General features: G+C 44.7%; 2 protein-coding genes across 4 annotated transcripts in view; both read right to left on the bottom strand.

The window, feature by feature from the left end:
• Positions 1 to 11,175, bottom strand: part of ankhb (ANKH inorganic pyrophosphate transport regulator b) — a 30,413-nt gene extending 19,238 nt beyond the window's left edge. The window contains exons 1-3 of the mRNA XM_066682140.1: positions 10,627 to 11,175; positions 1,524 to 1,740; positions 218 to 336 (exon numbers count right to left, since the gene is read on the bottom strand). Coding sequence (XP_066538237.1) covers positions 218 to 336; positions 1,524 to 1,740; positions 10,627 to 10,722 — 432 coding nt within the window. The 5' untranslated portion in view covers positions 10,723 to 11,175. The remainder of the gene's footprint in view (positions 1 to 217; positions 337 to 1,523; positions 1,741 to 10,626) is intronic.
• A 2,703-nt stretch (positions 11,176 to 13,878) lies between these two features.
• Positions 13,879 to 24,134, bottom strand: otulinb (OTU deubiquitinase with linear linkage specificity b). 3 transcript variants are annotated; one of them, XM_066681390.1, is made up of 9 exons: positions 24,040 to 24,134; positions 23,309 to 23,509; positions 21,744 to 21,914; positions 20,868 to 20,938; positions 19,128 to 19,243; positions 18,888 to 19,031; positions 18,388 to 18,510; positions 16,900 to 17,169; positions 13,881 to 15,033 (listed from the first exon to the last, which is right to left on the bottom strand). In XM_066681390.1, the coding sequence occupies exons 2-9, from the start codon at positions 23,455 to 23,457 to the stop codon at positions 14,758 to 14,760; spliced, it is 1,320 nt and encodes a 439-aa protein (XP_066537487.1). In that variant the 5' UTR covers positions 23,458 to 23,509; positions 24,040 to 24,134; the 3' UTR covers positions 13,881 to 14,757. The 3 variants fall into 3 exon arrangements, with proteins under 3 accessions (XP_066537488.1, XP_066537487.1, XP_066537486.1); XM_066681389.1 differs by having other exon boundaries at positions 23,309 to 23,515; positions 24,040 to 24,130; XM_066681391.1 differs by lacking the exon at positions 16,900 to 17,169 and having other exon boundaries at positions 13,879 to 15,033; positions 23,309 to 23,515; positions 24,040 to 24,130.
• Between the last annotated feature and the right edge of the window lie 18 nt (positions 24,135 to 24,152).

Genomic DNA, 24,152 nt, shown 5'->3' with positions numbered 1-24,152 from the left:
GACGCAGTGTGGACGCCGTTCTGTCCTCAGAGGGAGGCAGAGTGTACATCCACCCAGACAAACACACTCTCACACACACACACACTCTCACTCCCTAATGCAAATGCATATACACACACACTCCATCTGTCCACTGGAGCCAGTCAGATCTGAGAGCTAGCCGAGTGGACACAGGCAGCCTGAGAAATCAGTGTGTTTGAAGAGTGTTGTCCCTCACCATGGCGTCCAGCAGCGGAAACGCAGCCAGGTACAGGAAAGCCCTCCTGGTCTTAGTGCCCACAGAATCGTCCACGTGGTGCAGCTTGTTGATGATGTAGTAGCCCAGGTCTGTGTAGGCTGGGTGAGGGGAATAAGGCAGAAAAGGTAATGTTGTAGTCAGATGTGTAGAAATGCAGTAAAGACAGGGCCAAGTGTAATTATATGCAATTTTAATTACAGCCCTAAGTATAACATCAGTTACGTAACCCAAAAACATGGAGCTTGTGCAATGTTTAGAGAACCGAAGCAGCCTAAGCCACCTATGACAACATATCCACAGTCACTGACAGCTTGTGGCAGCATCCCAACCCCCTAAGCCACAAGAAAATGGCTCCTCATATCGGCCAAAATAACAGCCCTGGATCTCGGGCCATAGGAAGGAAACCCAATATCCTTCTAAATTGTTCAGGTGCTAATTCCACGGCACTGAATACTCAGAGACTCACTGTGTTCAGCTAATGTTCTCCTCTGCTTCACTCAATGCTAGTGCAGTTCAGCCTGGTGCTGACGCCAAGAGCCTCTCTACCACACGCTCCAGGGTGTAAATGACCTCGGTAAACGCGGTCAGGACGTGGACGGCACATGCTCCAGGCGTGACAACGTGGGCTCAGATCCTATCATCAACATCATCTCATATTTTAAAAGATAGTTGCCACCTTAAGCTTTGGTAAAATTACCCGACCTATTTTTGACCTCGGTCGCTCCAACTTTCTGTAATTTGGTGCTGATGAAGTCGTGCTGGTGCGCCGAGTAGGAGGACTTACTGCTTAATGAGTGCATAATAACAGGGTGCCAATGACGCCATTCCTTCGTGTCCACGTCTATTTATGAGAAAGTGACAACAGCTGGGCAGGAGCTCATCCGTGCAAGAAGAGGACAGAGATCACGTGTACAGCGACCAGGAACACCGAGGATGCGACCATGAACTGAACACAGTGTTCCTGCAGAGTCATTATCACCAGGGTTTGTGTACAGAGGAAAATTACAGCCCACAGCACATCTGGCTAAATGACTAAGGTCAAATGGACCGGGAAAGAGAAGCAGGTCGGAGAGGTCTCTGATCAAGGGACCTTCATAATATAGGTTCATTTGGAGGAACTAAATAAAAGGAACTAAATAATGATTTAGTTTGGTGACTGATTATTTCCCAGTGGATGTTGTAATAGAGAGAACCTCTTAATAGTGGCATGGAGCCTTATGGAAGGTGAGAAAACAGATGGGAGCATTAATATGAGATAAAACAACAAATAAATCTCACCACTGACCTATTAGAGTGTGGAAAATGATGGCTACAGTTCCAGCAGCAACCATGCAGAGCACGGCCTTGGTCCGGTCGCGTTTGCTGTTGACGAACACCAGCCCCACGTTCTTGAAGTCGCTCATGGGTCCAGTGAAGAACTTCATCAGGGAATAGGCCAGTCCGTAACTGGCCAGCATCTCCACAGCATCTTTTTTTACAGTAGCGATACCTCGGTTTAAAGCCTGAGAGAGACAAGAGAAAGCAAACACATCTATGAATCAGTTCCGACACCTCCTCAGGACGTCTGACAGAGTCCTCTGTTTTAACGCAGGGGAAAAAACGGTGGACCATTCAAATAGATGTCTCTGAGCTCTCATCTGATCATTCAGTCAAAACCACATTTGTACTTGAGCTTTATAAACACAGCTTCCACTTCCTGCATGACCACACTGCGGTCACACACACACACACACACACAATACGGGATAACTCCAAGACCAAGAGCTAGATACAAACACCTTCTTATTGCAAGGCAGGGTTTCTCAGTTTACCCAGATAATTTGAGACCAAGGCCTTGTTTACAGTTGTCTTTTAAATCCAGACACAGACAACACTGAGATATAATGACAAGCATAAACACTGTCTTACCTGTATAACCCCCCCCTCACCCCACCCCACCCCACCCCACGCCCATGGCATTTGGATTAGACCCTAATGCTTGGATTCCTATTGACCTCCATGAAAACAGATCCGGTTCATAAAGGACAGCAGTAATCAGCGCTGTTACTTTCTTTCACAGCTCCACTCGTCCAGAAACAGGACCCAGGAAGAACAAGGCTCCAAGAACAACAAATACCACAATCCCTTTTAACCTGCATTTATCTGCCTTTTGACTTGTAGCATCCCTAAAAAAAATAAAATAACAGCCTTAAGAGCTCACGGCTGTGTACTTTTCCGAAGCGGACCACCTGAGAACTCCTAATCAGCATCAACAGAGCTGGCGTCAAGCCCCATTTAAGGACAGCGTTCGCTAGAGGGTGGCTCACAAGCCCACAGCAACAAACGTGATTTTACAGTGGCACTTAATTCACACGCTGTGGCTGTAGGAAATCTAACAAGCCCAGAATGGTCACCTCAGGCATTTTGGGCAAGGGCTGGGGAATATGACAAAACAGTGAGCAGTTTGATGTAATACCCCACACCATTCTTGATACAAGAATAAACAGGACAGGGTGTTAATCTCAGGTCTGTTTATTCAGCATTTGACACCGCACTGAACTGAATTTACTTTCACAACATTGTGTGCACTTTTTACAGTAAAATATACAGAGCAGTCGATCTATGTTTTATGAATGAAAATAATGTCAGAGCCTACAACGGTTGAGTGAAACGAGTTACTAATATGTTCAAACGTTGATGTTTACCATTAGCTAACAGCTACAAAAAACTAGCACAAAAATCAACTATTCAACAAAAGCTTTGGGATTTAATCACATTTTTCATTTTTGAGGAATTTAAACTGAACATTCAGCCACCCATAATCTTCTACTGTTCATTAGCAACGTTAGCATCATAGCTCAGTGCTAAATTACAGAAGCAAATTTTGGACAAAGGTTTGGACTAACTGTTTGCTAGCTCTCCAGTCTATTTACATGTTCAAAACCAATGTGTTTTTGAATCCCCAGTGTCAGTAAAAACCAAAAAACAAACAAGCATACACACACTAACGGTTCGGTATGCTAGGCTTTCTCTCTTTCTGCTCACAGCAAAGAAAAGGCATCAGAAGTTTTTAGACAATGGACAGAGCTCAAAACGTTGAAAAGCATGAGCTAAAATGAGGATATTGTTATTTTCTTGCTCTATGGGTGGGTAATATTGACTTATTTTTGCTTTTTCAGATCACTTAAAGTGGAAATAATTTAGGAGATGGCTAACTGTGCTACCGAAAGTCCTACAAAACAAAACAACTCAAGTTGAGAATGAGTTGCCATGGTAACTCAAATAGTGAATAACCTTGGAGAAGTTAAACTATACTAGGGTGACCAGACGTCCTCTTTTACCAGGACATGTCCTCTTTTTTAGACTTAAAAAAATGTCCGGGCGGAATTTCACAAACGTCTGGGATTTTGTTTTTCTAGAACTTACATAGAACTTCGAAAAGTTTCGTTCACAAACTAGTCCCGCCCTCCCTTACTCCGATTGGTTCGCTTGAGTAAGAAGGGGGAGTGGTGAAGTAGCCTAAAATCTTCTGATTGGACGGTCTGACTGTAGAGCTACCGTTATTTTTCTTAAAAATTCCATTCTACGTTAAAAAAGGTGGAGCTTCTGAACAGAAACAAACAAGAGAGAATAACATCTCCCCACATTCATAGATGTCCCCTTTAATTGGACCTTACATTTGGAGCAGAAGATAAATGATTTTCGCTGATAATATCTGCATTTTAACTAAAAGGATAACAAAAATGCTTAAAGAACCCTCAAATGATGTGTTGTTAGCTGATTTGTGAGGGAAGACGAGTGGTGAAGAGTGGGTGGAGACGGAGGGTAGAACGAATAGCAAATTCATTTGTGAAGTGTTACATCTAAGCCACTTAAGATGTTACAGAGTTTATTAACGTTGGAAATGAGTTCTAAACGTTTAATGAGGAAGAACTTGGAGTTTTCTTCCAAGAATTTCAAACATTCAGTTCCAGTGGAATATGGACAAAGCTGAACTGGAAACGTTGAAATGGAGAAGTCTCAGCTGATGGAAAATGCTGATATATAATGACACATTCATCACCCACGGTCTGGAGACCTTTGTCATTCCTCACCACCACAGCTTCAATCAGACTGTAATTAGACTTCATGCATTACATAATTTTCCACTTAAATAAAAAGTGCCTAAAATTAGGTTTAGCTCTTTCAAATGCAGTCACTTCACAGATCTACAGACAATATTGCTGATAAATGTGACCTAATTTATTGGCAGTGAGTGACAGTGAATTCCAAAAAGCCCTTGAGACAGTGACCCTCCTGTTTCCTTCCTTCAGGGCAGCACCAAAGTTTAGGGAGGGACTACAGATATTCGGATACACACACAAACGAAAGCAGTCTCAGCACTGAGAACTTGTGCCGATAGAGACGTCCACTCTTTAGCCTGGTGTCCCCCAATCGCACACAAGGTCACTGGACAGCTCAGCGCACTTAGAGGGGGACATACAGTGCTCAGTTCTGTTGTGTTGGTGGAAACCAAGGAGTACAGGGCCCCAGTTCATCACACACTCACACACTTTGGACAGTTTCAAACAGACAATACATGTACCGATGTGTGTTTGGCCTGTGGGAGGTAACCAGGGCACCACACTCCTCACAGACGATGACACCGAGGTAGGGACTGAAACCCACAGCCCCAGGACCTTGAAGCCGTACGGAGAGACACTAACCCTAGCGCCACCATGTCGCGTTTTCGAATAAACTGAAGACCAGGGCATCAAATGAAGTGGTGACGGAGCTGTTGTTGTTGCTCTTAAAAGGCTTGGTTCTACTTTGGGGAATAAATCCAAACGTAGAGAGACCTTAGAGACACTTCACCTGCTGCAACAAGCCACAACAACTCAAACAAAAGGGAAACGAAAATGAGTGTCTTTCAATAATTCATCCACCGCCCCAGCTCTCCACGCTCCTTATCGTCCATATTCTTCTGCTGCTCTTGTTACACCCTCCCTCTCAGTGTGGATGTGTGTTAGTGTGTGTGTGTGTGTGTGTGTTGCACACGCTCCTTTTGGTAAGCTACCAATTCATCATTCAGCGCCGTACGACAATGTGCCCAAAGATAATAAATGTCTGTTAAGGGGGCGGTCAGACTCCAGAGCCTTCAGTACACACTTCTTCCTGCTCACATTCTGCTGCTCAGAAAAAGGAACAGGCTCTTGTATTATCAGACAAAGCCCAGAGATCAGACCGCACTCGTGTAGATTATGTTTATGGCGTCTATTGTCTGTTTGGCTTTGGAGTAACCAACAAAACTCTTCTAATCCAGGCATGGCCTTATGGGTAGGGAAGTGGGCTTGAGTCCTGAATACCGCTGGCTCAATCCCCACAACCTTCAGGAAATTAGAGGTGGGAGGAGTGAAGGAACAGCACACTGTCACCTCCCTAAACATCCATGAGTCCATGAGGCAACCTCGGTCTCCATTTAAAGTAACAGTACTTTCACTCTCCGCTGTAAAAGACCAAGTCTCTGTCTCTAATCATTAACGCTTTTATTAAACTCCAGCACTTCATCCATTCACAGCAGTTTAATACTCTTTCTGTGGAGAGGAGAACAATCTAAATGCTGCAGGCTCGACGGGTGCCAGGTTGTAACTGCTGCGATATTTAAGGTGGAATGGAAAATTTCAGTAATAAACGCACTGTATTTAATGAAGATATTAAACCATGAACCCACAGATCTTCAGAACAGTATCAAACATAGAACTGATATCAAAGAGGAACTGACAATTTTTTAACACAAGCACTATCTACTGAAAAGTCTGCTGCTTTTATATTAAAATACACATTGCGCTACAAGTTGTTACCATGGAGACTAAGTGGACCTCACTCTAAACTGTCTCCTCATTGGCTGATCGAGCTGCAGCCGGATTGGGAGTAGATTTTAGAGACATTTCTTCTCAGACTCACTTTAAAATAGAGGAAACCACTATATGCCGTTTCCTATTGAAAACAGTGACATTATATTCTTCAGGATCTGAGCCAGAACCTCAACTTTTACTCCAGGACATTATGGACCTTCCACACCTTCTGAGTAGCAGCAGGTTAGTGTTCTCCGGGTGACTGTCTGTGAGGAGTGTGGTGTGTTCTCTCTGTGTCTGCGTGGGTTTCCTCCGGGTGACTGTCTGTGAGGAGTGTGGTGTGTTCTCCCTGTGTCTGCGTGGGTTTCCTCCGGGTGACTGTCTGTGAGGAGTGTGGTGTGTTCTGCCTGTGTCTGCGTGGGTTTCCTCTGGGTGACTGTCTGTGAGGAGTGCGGTGTGTTCTCCCTGTGTCTGCGTGGGTTTCCTCTGGGTGACTGTCTGTGAGGAGTGTGGTGTGTTCTCCCTGTGTCTGTGTGGGTTTCCTCTGGGTGGCTGTCTGTGAGGAGTGTGGTGTGTTCTCCCTGTGTCTGTGTGGGTCTCCTCCGGGTGACTGTCTGTGAGGAGTGTGGTGTGTTCTCTCTGTGTCTGCGTGGGTTTCCTCCGGGTGCTCCGGTTTCCTCCCACGGTCCAAAAACACATGTTGGTAGGTGGACTGGTGACTCAAAAGTGTCCATAGGTGTGTGTGTGTGCGTGAGAGAGAGAGAGAATGTCGCCCTGTGAAGGAATGGCGCCCCCTCCAGGGTGTATTCCTGCCCTTCAACCTAATGATTCCGGGTAGACTCCAGACCCACCGCGACTCTGACCTGGGTTACAGACAATGAATTAAATTTATTGTTCTAAAATCTTTAAGTAGAACCCTTCTACTGTAGTGGTACTATTTCTTCATTGCCATGAACACTAGAAACTGCTGAAGTTGGAGTGATGTTTGTCATTGTAGTCAGTGTTATGCCCATATAATAAACTATAAAAGCAGATTTGACATTTTTGAAAATTGCTGGCATTTTACCTTCTAAATGCTGCTGAATCCCTGCTGAGTCACAATATGAAAATGACATTCATTTTTCCCATAAAGAAGTCAGCACAGACTGATGTGGGCATGACACTGACTACACTGCTCTTCAGAGCTTGAATTATGTAAAAACACTCTCAGCCCTCAGTTGGATTCCGTGCATGGCACAAAGTGAATCATTCAATCATTCATTATCTGTAACCCTTATCCAGTTCAGGGTCGCGGTGGGTCCAGAGCCTACCTGGAATCACAGGGCGCAAGGTGGGAATACACCCTGGAGGGGGCATCAGTCCTTCACAGGGCAACACACACACACACATTCACTCACACCTACTGACACTTTTGAGTCTCCAATCCACCTACCAACATGTGTTTTTTGGAGTGTGGGAAGAAACCGGGGCACCCGGAGGAAACCCACACAGACACAGGAAGAACGCACCACACTCCTCACAGACAGTCACCCGGAGGAAACCCACGCAGACACAGGGAGAACACACCACACTCCTCACAGACAGTCACCCGGAGGAAACCCACGCAGACACAGGGAGAACACACCACACTCCTCACAGACAGTCACCCGGAGGAAACCCACGCAGACACAGGGAGAACACACCACACTCCTCACAGACAGTCACCCGGAGGAAACCCACGCAGACACAGAGAGAACACACCACACTCCTCACAGACAATCACTCGGAGGAAACCCACGCAGACACAGGGAGAACACACCACACTCCTCACAGACAGTCACCCGGAGGAAACCCACGCAGACAGAGGGAGAACACACCACACTCCTCACAGACAGTCACCCGGAGGAAACCCACGCAGACACAGGGAGAACACACCACACTCCTCACAGACAGTCACCCGAGGAAAAAAATAAAATAAAAATAAATAAATAAATAAATAACCAATTTAAACAAAAACAGAAAAGGAGATTAATATAAATAAGCTCTTGCAGGTCGTACTAAGGACACTAGATAAGGGAAGTGGGGGAATTTTGGTGTATTACGTGAATGTTTTGGCGTGAGGTGTGGATTGGTGCCGACTTCATGTAATTTTTGAACATGAGAAAATTATTTCTTTGACATAATGAGCGCAAATGTATAATATGTTTGAGAAATTAATCTAAAAAACCTAGTCACAGATCTAGGGATCAATTCCAGTGTTACTTAAAAAGTACTTTAAAGTCCATTACTCTAAAACGTAAAGTGAATTCATCCTTACGTAATCACCTCTAACCACCATCTCGTCCTAATTTCACCGCTCACAGCTCGGCTTGTTTGTTGAAAAAGTCACCAAATTGCAGTCGCCTACGTCTTTTTTGGTCAGTTTGTTTAACTGCACTCCGGAATGGTGCAATTAGACAGGGAGTAGGTGGACGTCCAGCAAAGCATTTCACCGGTGGGAGACAAGACCCACTGCCTGATAAACACAGCCCTCTAACTACCAGAGGATTATGGCGCCTGGTGAATAGTGTCAGACAACTGCTAGTTATAAATACATTTCCGAGATGATTCATATTCTGCTTCATGTTCGCCTCAGGCTTTTCTGAACTAATAGTTTGTTTCTGTAACTAGCCACAGATGGAGAGTCTACAGTAAACCCAGTGAACTCTGCAGGTGAGTCAAACGGGAAATTATTCACTGAGACAAAGCATGTGACACGTGTGCTTTCAATACAACACAGTGTACGAACACAATTCAATTCATACTTACGGAGTAACGTATAAATCACCCATCTCCTGTGTTGAGAACCCTTCTGATTAAATAAGTCTGTGGCAAATATGTGGGAATCAAGAAAGCTAAAGAAGATTTAAGTCACTGTATTATGTTCAATTAACGTGTTCATCCATTTATCACAATGTTTTCATAACTACATCATTAACAAATAAGCGGTCGCTCAGCCAGCACCTCGTGATAGGAACCAAACATCTGGAAAGCCATTACATGAAAACGGTATCAATTTATGACCGTGTTTTAATCTAATGTGTATTTTTACGTAATTTAACATCATGGAGGAGTGGTACGTGTAGGGCGTCATAAGGCAAAATAGTGCCCAAAAACAACGGCTTCTGGATAGTAACTGGCTGGGTATATGTCTCTACAAATGTGCTTGGTATAGCATAGTGGATAACCCAACTGCTCTCCAAATTGGTAGATTGGTGTTTGATTGGCTGTCGGGAAAAGCCCACCACAATATTCCATAAAGGGCCCTAGGGCAAGACTCCTAATGCTACGTTCCCGTTTTTTAAATTACGTTTAAAACTGTAAACCGTCTGAAAAACACCATTCATTCATTCTTGCATTCATTTTCTGCAATCACTTCGTCCTGATGGGTGCCAAGGTGGGTCCAAAGTCTATCGGGAATCATTGGGAGCAAGGCACACAAGGAACACACCCTGGACAGAGCGCCAGTTCATCACAGGGCTAACACCACTACTGTAAATGTGTTTGAATCTTTCTACACTCATGACCCCTTCACAGTATTCTTATTACTTTTAGCCCTAGTTGAGCCTCCTACTTCCTGCCCCCTGCACTTTTAGTTTGTGACATATCATACGTGTGCGTAGACACCAAGATAAGCTCATTGTATTTGAATCACCCTCCGTAAAAAAGGTGATTCTGAAGCACTTCACATCAGAGCACGCTGACATACTTCCCCCTTCAGCCTCACAGGAGCGTCGAGTGTGTTTTGGGCTTGGTGTGTGTCTGACAGAAAAGCAGACCCACTGTATGCTCTGTTACAAAACCTAGGCCTTATTTCTCTGACTGTAAACAAAAACAAGGGCAGTTCACACTGAGGTTATGAGCCATTTCACCCCGCCGGAAAAATCAGCCCATCCAAAAGTGCGCATTCATGTGCCTCAGATTGGGGCTGCATTGTTCAGGCTGAATGGGCTCCGTGCTGGTGTTGATGCCCTGTGTGACCAGCTGTTGACGTGCACACACTCGGGCCATCTACCCTTGGTTGTGATGCTTCTGGTCCACAAAAGCCCTGTTTACCCCTCACTGACAGGAGTGCAGGCTTCGGTGCAGGAGTCATCATAACTCGTACGACACTCGCAGCCCATTCAGAGCGTTCCCCTCGGCTGGAAAAACGAAATCCTGAGGGGGATGCGCTTTGCTTTTCTGCGGTTCTCAGCTGAATGAGGCCAAACTTGGCTTCTTGGGCTGACTATAGGCGCCACCTTAAAAATGGTGCACGATTTAAGGCGGAAATCACACAAGAAGGAAATTTCAGTTGCATCCAGGTGTTTTAAGTGAATCTTGCACACAGTCAGAAAAAAATATGTATAATTTTATAAGTATTTTTTTTAAATATTAATGTATTTATTATTTGTTTTACAGTGTGGTTTTTTATTGATTGACAGTGTAGCCACAGAATAAGCTGGAGAGCTGTGTCAGAATAATAATACAAGACCATGTATATATGTGTGTATATACACTATATCTATATAAGTGTGTGTGTGTGTGTGTGATGTAAATGTATCCAGAAGCACTTGCCTGTTCTCCGAGGTCGATGGCGATGTTGGTGATGGCCAGAGGGACCAGGAACCGTATGAGCGGCCAGTAATGCGCGAAAGCCGGGAACGTCACCATGTCTCCGGGAGGAGAGAGCTGCGGTCATCTGCTGTCCGCCCGCCGGGAGAAGAAGGAGAAGGAGAAGGAGGAGAAGGAGCTCGGTTCAGTTCAGCTCTCTCCTCTGTGTGTCTCTGTGAGTGTTTTTATGGTAGCTTTTTCTAACAGGAATCCAGACAGGAGAGATCCGTCCCTGTCCTCCTACACAGCAACAGCATCATAAACAATGACGGAGTGAGAGGAGGGCGGCCAGAAATTTCTGCGGACCGACGGCTTCTCCATTGTTCGTCCATGGGCCGCGGGAAGAAAAACAACAACACACACCGAGCCGCTGCCGAACCGTCGCCGTGATTAGAGCCGTCTGCCTGGTTCTCCGGTGCTCGGTACGGATGTCACCGTTATTCCTCTTATTACTGGCGGCCGTCGCTGCAGCAGATCGGCCTACCACCCGGGTCCTCCGCCTTTAAACCAGCCCCCCCCTCTCTCTCCACTCGGCTCCTGCAGCACGTGTGGAAATCACGCCCACCCACTTACGTCACGGAGCAAGAGCCTTGCGGGAGCGCGCTTCATTTTTTTTAGCGTGGGCAAGACTCACGCACGCGCGGTTGCTATGGAGTCAGAGTAACGGCCATTCTGCCTAGCACAGATAGCTATCTGTCATTATTAGCAAAATGACATAAAACAAGATTAATATAACAGCATCTAACAGCAAATGTGCAATACTATTACCATTATTTCTCCATTAATGGCCATTATTACCAAATTGCTCAAGAAATAATTACTCTTACCATAACTATTCATAGTCATTATTAGAAAACTGTTCAAATTACAATGTCGCCCTGATTCCAGGCTGTAGGGTGGAGGACTAATGTCCACAGACTCAGCGCCATGCTCTTGTTTCCTCAACATACTTGTGTTACTCAGAATCCTTTTGTTTATTCAGCAATTGCAACGAAACTAATGGTCAAAATAAGCTGATGTTTTCTTTACATCCTGTCAGAAATTCTCACTTTCTAGAACTTTCTATAAAATCACCTGAGGGATCAAAAGATTAGTAGAAGATGATATTGAATGCCCCTTGTATATAATAACTAGCAGGTTTTGAGAGGACTATTTTATATTCATTACACATAGATATTCAAAGGAGTTGTGGTCCCAGAAGACAGCTTTTAGCACTGAAAACTGTCTTTAAATAATGCAGCTATTCTTCCAGCTTTCCTGTGGATAAGTGGTGCATTAAATAATGTGAAGCTAAAGGGAGCTGACTGTAATAAAACTGCTGCCCCAGTGGATGGAATCATCCAGGTTTCTACTCTAAGCACATTTTTAAAAGTAGCAATAAAGTGGGTTAAAACGCCTTGTTTGTGAGAGATCTGACATTGAGAAAGACTAAACTCACAAACTGGATGGAGTGACATCATCTGAAGATTACAATCTGTTGTGCTGATAAACCTTGGGATGAGAGCATTATCAAGAGCACAGATATGACTGCAAGCAAGGATCATTCCTATGTTTCAGTGAAGCTAAAATGTATTGATTGGGATTGTTTTCTTTATAGCCTTGCCCCTACGTAACAAATCCGTCTGAACATGGATTCTAACACATCAGATCATAGTGCTACCTCTTCCTACTGAAGCCTAGGTTCCAGCTCGAGGGCAGTGCAAACTGTTTAGTTTAGACTTAGGCTTAATAAAGGTCTGGAAAACTGATTTATTAAATGTCTAATAAATGGCATCTAACCAAACAATAGAAGCCTAAATAATATAAACAAAGTATGATAATGCTGAGCGTGACAAGGTTGAACCACAGTTGGGTGACCATACATCCTCTCTTTTTTTTCCCCAGACATGTCCTCTTTTCTTGAGATCTAAATACATGTTTTGTTATATTATATAAAACGCAAAGTCATCTCATCTGTCCATAAAACCAACACCAACAGACTGGAAACTTTAAACAAAAACATGCATAATCTCCAAATAATAAAACCCAAAACACCAGCAGGTGAGGGGTTAGTTAAACAAGGCTGTGAATTACATTATATACAACAGATTTATCAGTCTGATTTTATACAGAAATGTAAGTATGCATAAAAACCTGGCTCCCAGCGATGCCCTCTGTGTTTATCTCTGACTGATAAAATGTAGTGCTTGTTTTTACAAACGTTAAAAAACATAATTGTAAACATTTTATCCTGTAGGTCTGTTGATTGAACATTCTAGATTCTCCCCAGAAATGTACACCTATTTAAATAAACATTTAAAGAACACTTGGTACGATTTTGAATTTTTGCTCTTGGGCTCCCCCTACAGTTGCAGAGTGTAATTCGCATTTACAGTACTAGATAGATAAAGAATTTTGTAACAGATTATCTTCTGAAAAAGGCTTACACTAGATTTTAGAACACTGCTGTGAACATTTTGACTGCATTTGTTGGATAATCAGATTTGAATCACAAACTGGGAGGTTTGAGGTTGAGCCTTGAGGTTGTGGGTTCGATTCCCACTCCGGGTGACTGTCTGTGAGGAGTTGGTGTGTTCTCTCTGTGTCTGTGTGGGTTTCCTCCGGGTGACTGTCTGTGAGGAGTTGGTGTGTTCTCCCCGTGTCTGCGTGGGTTTCCTCCGGGTGCTTCGGTTTCCTCCCACAGTTCAAAAACACACGTTGGTAGGTGGATTGGCGACTCAAAAGTGTCTGTAGATGTGAGTGTGTGTGTGTCTGTGTTGCCCTGTGAAGGACTGGCGCCCCCTCCAGGGTGTATTCCCGCCTTGCGCCCAATGATTCCAGGTAGGCTCTGGACCCACCGCGACCCTGAACTGGATAAGCGGTTACAGATAATGAATGAATGAATCACTAAACGGCATCTAAGCTTACTAAAACCAACCAAACAAAGCAAGCCTAAATAATTAGACCACGCTAGCATTTTGCAAAGGTACTGGACAGCTCTACATCACTCCAGGGAATGCAGTTCCACACTACACAGCCCATGCCGGGGGTCTTTATACCTATTAAGGCAATGCTTATCACAAAAACACATTCCATTCTATTAGCTGATGTCTTTATGGAGATTATACAAGCTGTGCACAGGTGAACGACTTGTCAGTAAAATTTACACCTAGATAAAGGTGTTTTAAAGAGGTGTCTAAAAACTACTGGACATAGAGTTTCATCTTGACTGGATTTTATTTTATAGACAAGTGAGGTCATTTTCAAGGCTTCTTTAAACAAATACACAAACACGCCCCCTGTTGCACAACAACTGCCATCACATTCCAGTGAAGGGGAAAAAATGGACTCTCTGTTTCCTGTTTTAACAACAAAGATCCAAAGCTGATTATGAACACAAAGTATGCTTCAATCTTCAGTAAACTGAAATATGTTTTCCCCAATGATTAACCCATCAGCATCAGCGAATACACACACACACAAACACCAGTGATTAGGGGCAGTTAACACATACAAACCTAGAGAGATGGACAGCTATCTCAGTACCTGGGGAGCACAGCTCCTTCCTGCCACATTATTCCGGACGGGCTTGGGAATCAAATCACTGACTCGGTTCGGTTTTGACTCCAAAATTCATAATTAACTAAAAGTACATCCAGCCCACTGTAAAAAATGAAAAACAAGCACAGGGAAAACTCTGCTTTGCAATTTAATTTGACTTCTCAGCAGTTACTGCTCTTTAATAATACAAATAACAGGGTTTAAAAACAGGTTTCCTAAAGTGGAATTATCTTCAACCTTTCTTTTATTTTCATATTTAAAATGTTTGTATTCCTTATATCCCATATTTCCATTTTTATTCATGTTTTTCTCAACTCTTTACGCCAACAAAGTGGACCCTGAATTGTGCGCCTGCATTGTATTATAACTGGGAAAGGATTGTGCAAGAAAGTGCTGCTAAACAAGCCTCCTGCCTGCTGTTATTTCCATAAAAAACACAGAAAAACACCACACTGATCATACACTGACTGTATTTAACATGGAACAGTTTCCCTGCAGGAATCATCTGATAAAACAGATCCTGAGTAAAGCAACCGTGACTGTATCCGCCTTCCTCTACAGATGGGTAACATATCTGTCTTGGGCCTGTCCGCCTGAGGGGGCATTCCACACAGGTCGGCCCGAACTGTCAAACTTGGAGGATTGTTGTTTGGCTTGCTTGAGCACTGGTACATTATAGTGCCTGTCGTCTTCTGTAACTAGGCTTAGGAGAGGCCAGTCTGTTTTGTGATCATCTGGATAGTATGTGATGAACTCCTCAGTGTCAGTCTTGTAAAGACGATACACCTGGAGGGTCTGCTGTAGTGAGTATCCGAGCAGGAACATCTCCACCTGCGTTAGACAGAAAAAACACACACAGTGCTTCATCATCACTCGGCACAATGCGGATAGAACAATGACGGAACGCCAGAACTCACAAACTGCTGGGGGTTGTACCGTTCTAGTTTACATCTGTCACTGGGCATGATCAACACAGGCTCATGTACAGCTGCTAGAAAGAGGCCCATTCTATTGCCAATGTTCTTCTATGGAGATTATTCAAGCTGGAATATAGGTAACTGAATGCCTATTTTACCTGTCTTGATTTATTGGTAGGGCGGCACGGTGGCGCAGCAGGTAGGTGTCGCAGTCACACAGCTCCAGGAACCTGGAGGTTGTGGGTTCAATTCCCGCTCTGGGTGACTGTCTGTGAGGAGTTGGTGTGTTCTCCCCGTGTCCGCGTGGGTTTCCTCCGGGTGCTCCGGTTTCCTCCCACAGTCCAAAAACACACGTTGGTAGGTAGATTGGCGACTCCAAAGTGTCCGTAGGTGTGAGTGAATGTGTGTCTGTGTTGCCCTGTGAAGGACTGGCGCCCCCTCCAGGGTGTATTCCCGCCTTGCGCCCAATGATTCCAGGTAGGCTCTGGACCCACCGCGACCCTGAACTGGATAAGGGTTACAGATAATGAATGAATGAATGAATGATTTATTGGTACATACACATTATTGCCAAAAGTATTCGCTTGTCTACCTTTGCATGCATATGAAATTTAGTGACATCCATAGGTTTTAGTATGATGTCGGCCCAGCCTTTGCAGCTATAACAATATTAACTCTTCTGGAAAGGCTTTCCACAAGGTGTAGGAGTGCGTTTATGGGAATGTTTGACCATTCTTCCAGAAGCTGATTTGTTTTTTGATTTTGGACAAGGCTCACATTCTCCACTCATTCTGATTCCACTAATCCATCCCAAAAGGGGTTCTATTAGGTTAAGGTCAGGACTAAGGTGCAGATCGGTCAAGTTCTTCCACACCAAACTTGCTCATCCATGTCTTTATGGACCTTGCTTTGTGCACTGGTGCACAGCCATGTTGGAACAGGAAGGGTCTGCCCCCAAACTGTTCCCACACATGTTGGGAGCATTAAATTGTATAAGATCTCTTGGTATGCTGAAACATTCAGTGTCCCTTTCACTGGGACTCGGGGGCTGAACCCAACTCCTAAAAAACAATCCCACACTATAATCCCCCTTTTCTTCTGGCAACCCAGAGTCATCCAATGATTGTCAGACGGAGAAACGTGGTTAATCACTCCAGAGAACATGTCTCCAATGCTAGAGTCCAGTGGCGGCGTGCTTTACACCACTGCATCCAATACTTTGAATTGCGCTTGGTGATGTAAGGCTTGGGTGCAGCTACTCAGCCGTGGAAATCCATTCTATTAAGCTCTTTATGCACTGTTTTTGAGCGAATCTGAAGGCAAAATGAGGTTTGCAGCAATTGACTGCAGAAACTTGGGGAGCTCTGCGCACTACGCTCACCATCCACTGACCCCTGTCTATCATTTTAAGGGGCCTACCACTTTGTGGCTGAGCTGCTGTTGTTCCCAATCACTTCCACTTTATTATAATACCATTGACAGTTGACTGTGAAGTACTTAGTAGTGAGAAAATTTCACAACTAGACTTACTGCACGAGTGGCATTCTTTCACGGTACCATGCTGGAATTCACTGAGCTCCTGAAGGCGACCCATTCTTTCACAAATGTTTGTAACAGTAGTCTACATGGACTTTGTTTTATACAACGGTGGCCATGGAAGTGATTGGAACACCTGAGTTCAATGATTTGGATAGATGAGTGAACTCGTCAATATAGTGTATAATATAGTACTAATTCGAAAGATCATCCTTATGGCACAGTTCATCTCAGCGATTCTCACCTGCTCCAGCCCTCCGCTAAAGCCCACATGTTTCAGATGATTGATAAGGAAGCTCCTGGGACATTTGGAAGTATCTCGGGCAAAGAGAAGCCAGCAGAAATCGGGGACTAGTGAGCTCTTCTCCATGTCAGAGTGAAGCTGGACGGCTGTTTTTAGCATCAGAAACTTCAGGGCCTCCAGCAGCTCATATTCTTCTTTCTGACCCACAAACACCTGCTGGCAAACACGCTCCCTCTCCACTGGACTCACACACTTCACTGCCTCCTGCCACTGAGGGGGACAAGAAAGAAAGTCAGGATCTCTGGAGCAGTGTTCGGATATGCTCGAACACCATCACACATTTACAAGTCCAGGGACACACCTACAGGACACTGACACAGTAAATCTCCTAGATTTAGAATGTTAACAATTAATTTTTAAAAATGAGGACCTGTCAAAGTGGTCACTGGTAATAACAAATGCATTTTGGCATTAAATATTAATTACGGGCGGCACGGTGGCGCAGCAGGTAGTGTCGCAGTCACACAGCTCCAGGGACCTGGAGGTTGTGGGTTCGATTCCCGCTCCAGGTGACTGTCTGTGAGGAGTGTGGTGTGTTCTCCCCGTGTCCGCATGGGTTTCCTCCGGGTGACTGTCTGTGAGGAGTGTGGTGTGTTCTCCCTGTGTCTGCGTGGGTTTCCTCCGGGTGACTGTCTGTGAGGAGTGTGGTGTGTTCTCTCTGTGTCTGCGTGGGTTTCCTCCGGGTGCTCCGGTTTCCTCCCACAGTCCAAAAACACACATTGGTAGGTGGATTGGCGACTCAAAAGTGTCCGTAGGTGTGAGTGAATGTGTGTCTGTGTTGCCCTGTGAAGGACAAAGGCGCCCCCTCCAGGGTGTGTTCCCGCCTTGCGCCCAATGATTCCAGGTAGGCTCTGGACCCACCGTGACCCTGAATTGGATAAGCGGTTACAGATAATGAATGAATGAATATTAATTACTCTCAAACATGCAATGACTTCAATGATTATAATCATTCTGCAAGCTCACAGAGACTTGAAAAGTGCATTTGCTTCAGGGGTTAGAACCAACCACCAGCCACTCTCAGGAACTCGGAAACTCAAACCAGGCACACCGCAGAAGAGGGAAACTTAATGACCATGGTGGGCATTGCCCTTAATTTAAGGGGGACAATCCACATACCCTAAGGAACCCAGGGAGCCCATGAATTAGGTCAGGAGAAAGTCCTTGCACTCTGTGGAACCCAAAAACACAGTCCTGAGAGACAACTTTCTCTACATAGACGTGGTATGTGAACTGGCTTTGCTCAGCGGATAGAGCAAATACCATCACATCCCATCTCTGACAAGTTTAAAGCTGTTTAAGATTGTGTGTTCAGGTCCTTCACAGGGTGTGAGGACAGTCCCCTCACTTAAGGCCTCCAGTTTGGAGTTTAAAGTTGTCCAAAACCAGGGGAGAGATATGTTTTGTAAAGTTACACCTAAGAGTTACCCTGGATTGTAAGAGCTGTAAACAGTTTTCCAAGTGCTCCACAGCGCTCCCTCCTTTTCTGCTGTCAACTGGAAACCTCCACTGATCCACTAAATCCTGCACAGGCTGCATTTGCTTTGGCCACTACAGAAAAGGACAGAAGAGAATCACGTACGTATACACAATCATTATAATAAAAAAGTGCCTAGATGTGTATCTACTGAACAAGCTTAATGAAACTATAACAACATCAAAGAACCTAGACACTAAGATCCCCTGCATTAACATGTTTAACTTGGTGGGGTTTGTCAAACTGAGCATCCAATGCCCTGTCACCAGCTGGTGGTCTGTCCTCCGTGGACCACTGTCTGTAGACTTTTGGCCACTGCTCACTGGGAGAACCTCTTAAAACTGAACATATCTTTAAAAAACTGTATATATATATATATTATATAAACAACAATATACAACAATATAAACAATTCTAACAGCATTACACAAGGCAAAAGCTGTGGTCAAACCTGATGGACTTCAGGGCCCTGGAGCCAGGCTGGGAGCTTCTGGGTTTGGCTGAGGATCTGGAAGAGTGTTGCCCTCAGAGCACAATAATTATCACCTCTCACTCTGCGTAGACTCTCAAACTTCAGAGCCACTGCTTCATAGCCCTAACAGCAACAGCACGGAGTAAAAAAAGATGAGCTGCAAATGCTGACAGACCCAAAGAAGCTCTGAGAACATGACGACGGCTGACGAAACCTTACCTTTTTAATAAGGCGACTTTTGGAGGTGTTGCCTTTCCACTCCCTCTGACTGTAGAAGAGCAGACACTCTGGAGCAGACACACTGCTCTGGTCCTCAACGACAGGTGCAGAGGTAGCTGAAGAAATACACATCAAGGTCAAAAGCTCAGAGTGACAGTACATTTATTGGCTCTCTGACTGTTGGCCCTGTCTTTGGGAGATCGCCAGTTTAAACCCTGGTGATAGCTCAGCCATCCAAGGCTGGGAGTCCTAAGAGAACACAATTGGCCTCGTTCTCTCTGGGTGGGTGGTATATGGCCTCCTCCAGCTCCTCATCTCATGGCAGGATGCAAACCAGTGTAAGCATCTGTCAGCTGATGTGACAACACATGGATGGTCAGCGCTCTCCTACAGCATAGTACTGTGTAAAGGTTTTAAGCACCAGAGATTATGAGATTTAAAAAGCTATTTATCGAAGCAGTAAGTGTTTATTTGCTAAAAAATGAACAAACAAACAATAAATAAAACACAACATTAGAATAAAACCATCCATCCATTATCTGTAAGCGCTTATCCAGTTCAGGGTCGCGGTGGGTCCAGAGCCTACCTGGAATCATTGGGCGCAAGGCGGGAATACACCCTGGAGGGGGCGCCAGTCCTTCAAAGGGCAACGCACGCTCGCACATTCACTCACACACTCACACCTACGGACACTTTTGAGTCGCCAAACCACCTACCAATGTGTGTTTTTGGACTGTGGGAGGAAACCGGAGCACCCGGAGGAAACCCACGCAGACACAGGGAGAACACACCACACTCCTCACAGACAGTCACCCGGAGGAAACCCACGCAGACACAGGGAGAACACACCACACTCCTCACAGACAGTCACCCGGAAGAAACCCACGTAGACACAGGGAGAACACACCACACTCCTCACAGACAGTCACCCGGAGGAAACCCACGCAGACACAGGGAGAACACACCACACTCCTCAAAGACAGTCACCCGGAGGAAACCCACGCAGACACAGGGAGAACACACCACACTCCTCACACACAGTCACCCGGTGGAAACCCACGTAGACACAGGGAGAACACACCACACTCCTCACAGACAGTCACCCGGAGGAAACCCACGTAGACACAGGGAGAACACACCACACTCCTCACAGACAGTCACCCGGAGGAAACCCACGCAGACACAGGGAGAACACACCACACTCCTCACAGACAGTCACCCGGAGGAAACCCACGCAGACACAGGGAGAACACACCACACTTGTCACAGACAGTCACCCGGAGCGGGAATCAAACCCACAACCTCCAGGTCCCTGGAGCTGTGTGACTGCGACACTAACCTGCTGCGCCACCGTCCCGCCCACATTAGTTTATATATATATAATTATCTTAGGTGCCTAAGACTTCTGCACAGTACTGTACAATTTAGATAAATAATTATTAATATTAAACTTAACAAGAAGTGTAATTTCATTTGTAAGATACTAAATTGAACAGACTGTGGATGTTTTTCAGAATGACAGACCTAGGGGTGAAATCTCAGGCAGATAACCTATCAATGAAATGGCTATAAGTGGGTAATTACAGTATAATTATGGTTTATCAACTTCACGTTATTCCAATATGAATGGTACTGCAGCAACAGAATATACAGAAAGTACTGGCTACAGGGAACCACACTTAGACAGATGTTAGCAACCTTGAACCAATGTTTCTGTTTTCCAGGCCAGGGTAATAATACCTGCATGTGACCGGTGCTTCTCTTGCTCTTCTTCTTCTATTTCCTCCTCTCCTCTGTACAGGTCCACATCACTGTCAAAGAATGAACTGAGTCAAACTGTAAGATATATGAAGAACACAAAGCTGTGTAATAAAGGGGTGTAACTATGCACTCACTCTAATTGGATTCAGTCCCCTGGGTTCATGACTGACGGTAACGTGAACACAGTTCAAATAAGTAAATGTCGATGATAATTAATAGATCATAATAGATCTTAAAGGCTGGAGGAGAGCTGGTGTGAGGTGTCGATGGGTGCCAAATATTTGCAATGCACCAACTAATAATGCAATCGCATGCAAAGGTATGTCCATACTCCTTGTTTCAGCATCACCTTCCCATGTACACTGTCTAGAGGTGTAACAGTAAGTGTATTTATACTGAGAGGTCGTGCTACGGGGTCAAGGTTTGATGCACGCAGTCATACTGACTATTAGGCTTCTAGGGTAAATATGGTTATTTCATGAGCACCTACCACTAGAAAAGCTGTAAGTTTGCATGGTATTGTGAGGACTGTAGTGGTTTAGGAGTATCGCTATGGTAACTGTAGTATATCTCCCACGTCTCCTCCTATTTCTCTCAACTGTCTCATCCTCATCCTTTATCTATCACTGTTCTGACCTATGGATTCAAAATGGATGAAATTAAGTATGTCACTGATATTCTGGGTTTTATATTTTATTGTGGAGGACTGGATAAGAGCCATGTGTCTGTGTTTATTTATTTAGTACACATTTGTACATTTACATGTTTAACACGGTCAGTTTTCCACCGAAACATCAAAACATCACATCAATGACAGCCCTACTGAGACATATTGAAGGCAAGGAACTGCAGTACCTGTTTTCATCCTCAGCACCTGATAGTCCCTCCTGACACTGCTTGGCTTCTTCTGCTTTCTGTGTTGGCTGCGGGTCAGAGGTCATCTCTCCTGCCTCCCCATGTTCAGTGGAGCAGGAACCCAGCTGACCAGCAGCGTGACCCGTTTTACTAGGATTATCCAGAGTTGGTCTAAAAGAAACAAGATACATTCAGCTTGGACACTGCATTTTGAACTCACAACAAAACGGTCTGTGTACCCATCTCTAAACGCCAGCACAGTCACCACAGTAGAATGGGAGTAAAAATGTTTACAACTGATGCAGTTACAAAAGTGGTGGTTCACCCTTGTGAAAAACAGAAAGTACACTTGGAACCAATACATTGTACTAACATTTCATTCATTCATTCATTCATTATCTGTAACCCTTATCCAGTTTAGGGTCACGGTGGGTCCAGAGCCTACCTGAAATCATTGGGCGCAAGGCAGGAATACACCCTGGAGGGGGCGCCAGTCCTTCACAGGGCAACACACAAACTCACACATTCACTCACACACTCACACCTACGGACACTTTTGAGTCGCCAAACCACCTACCAGCGTGTGTTTTTTGGACTGTGGGAGGGGTTTTTGAAAGGAGGAAACCCACGCAGACACAGAGAGAACACACTACACTCCTCACAGACAGTCACCCGGAAGAAACCTACGCAGACACAGGGAGAACACACCACACTCCTCACAGACAGTCACCCGGAGGAAACCCACGCAGACACAGGGAGAACACACCACACTCCTCACAGACAGTCACCCGGAGGAAACCCACGCAGACACAGAGAGAACACACCACACTCCTTACAGACAGTCACCCGGAGGAAACCCACGCAGACACAGAGAGAACACACCACACTCCTCAGACAGTCACCCGGAGGAAACCCACGCAGACACAGAGAGAACACACCACACTCCTTACAGACAGTCACCCGGAGGAAACCCACACAGACACAGAGAGAACACACCACACTCCTCACAGACAGTCATCCGGAGGACACCCACACAGACACAGGGAGAACACACCACACTCCTCACAGACAGTCACCCGGAGGAAACCCACGCAGACACAGGGAGAACACACCACACTCCTCACAGACAGTCACCTGAAGCGGGAATCGAACCCACAACCTTCAGGTCCCTGGAGCTGTGTGACTGTGACACTACCTGCTGCGCCACCGTGCCGTTACACTTAATATATTACAACGAATATATATTTTTAGCTACATTCTTAATACATTTATGTTCTTAGTGAAGTCATAAACTTATAATTCAACAATTTGTGCAAGTGTGATATTATATATAACAATATTTTGTGTTACTGCTTCTTTTATGAGTGGGTTTTTTTTAACATAATCTGTTAGTACATGATTATTAGTGACTGCTTTATTTTAAATTTTGCATAGACTTAATTTAAGCACACTTTTAAAGTGTTTTAGAGTTCAGTCGGGCAGCTTAGAAAACAAACTTCAACAAAATAACATTCAGTACATACTCAGTACACTTCACAACGGCAGTTTTTCATGTTCACACTCACCCTTGGATCTTTTTGGATTTTTTGCTCTGACTTCGCCCAGTAGAGTCAGGACTGTGGTCTGCAGCCTCCCGAGTGCTTTTGGCTTTGTTTGACTTGTGATTTTGTACTGATTTTTGTGCACTTTTTCCCCTGGTTTGGCCAGGCTTCATTGTGAAAGTAGTCAGGGAAATCCCCCCTTCATCTCTCACACACCTGGAGACGCTGCACCTCCAGGAAAAAAATAAATATATATATATAGGTATATATATATGAATAAAGGAAAATTACTACTCTACTAACAGCAAATAGGTTTGTTTCTGTATATACGTTATAGTTGTAAATAACGCAAATGTACTTCCGCACGCTTTCAAGCTTGGGCTCGATCCCAAACGGCGGAGTGCCCTACGTAGGTCACATAGTAACAAAATCTACACACAAACAGCACATAATGTGAATAACAGAAAAACATACGAGATCCATACAATGGGTATTTGACTTTTGTTTAACATTTACTGCAAAACGAGATACATAACTGAAGTGTACGTTCGTTATTTCTTGACCTATAAACTGCACTAAGGGAGAAAATGGCCATTTGAGACTCGGCCCACGATTTGAAAAAAAGCTTCGGGCAAGCAGCCGAATAAGGAAACGTTAGCGTTATTTTCCTCGACGTACTAAAAATACAACTCTGTCTCACTAAAGCTAAACCCCATCCCCTCCTGTGAATGTATATTTTTTCTCTGTTTGTTTACCTGCAGACTTGACACGAAAACAAAACGTCAAAGGATTCAAGCTGTTTATCGTCACAGGGGAAAGTGTCGGTTAGTGTTGCATGATGGGAAATGTAGGTTTTCCAACACTAGTC

The sequence above is a fragment of the Hoplias malabaricus genome, chromosome 9 (genome assembly GCF_029633855.1).
Source record: "Hoplias malabaricus isolate fHopMal1 chromosome 9, fHopMal1.hap1, whole genome shotgun sequence".
NCBI classification, from domain to species: domain Eukaryota; kingdom Metazoa; phylum Chordata; class Actinopteri; order Characiformes; family Erythrinidae; genus Hoplias; species Hoplias malabaricus.
The sequence above is the reverse complement of the archived record's forward strand: the minus strand, read 5'-3'. Positions and strand labels throughout refer to the sequence as shown.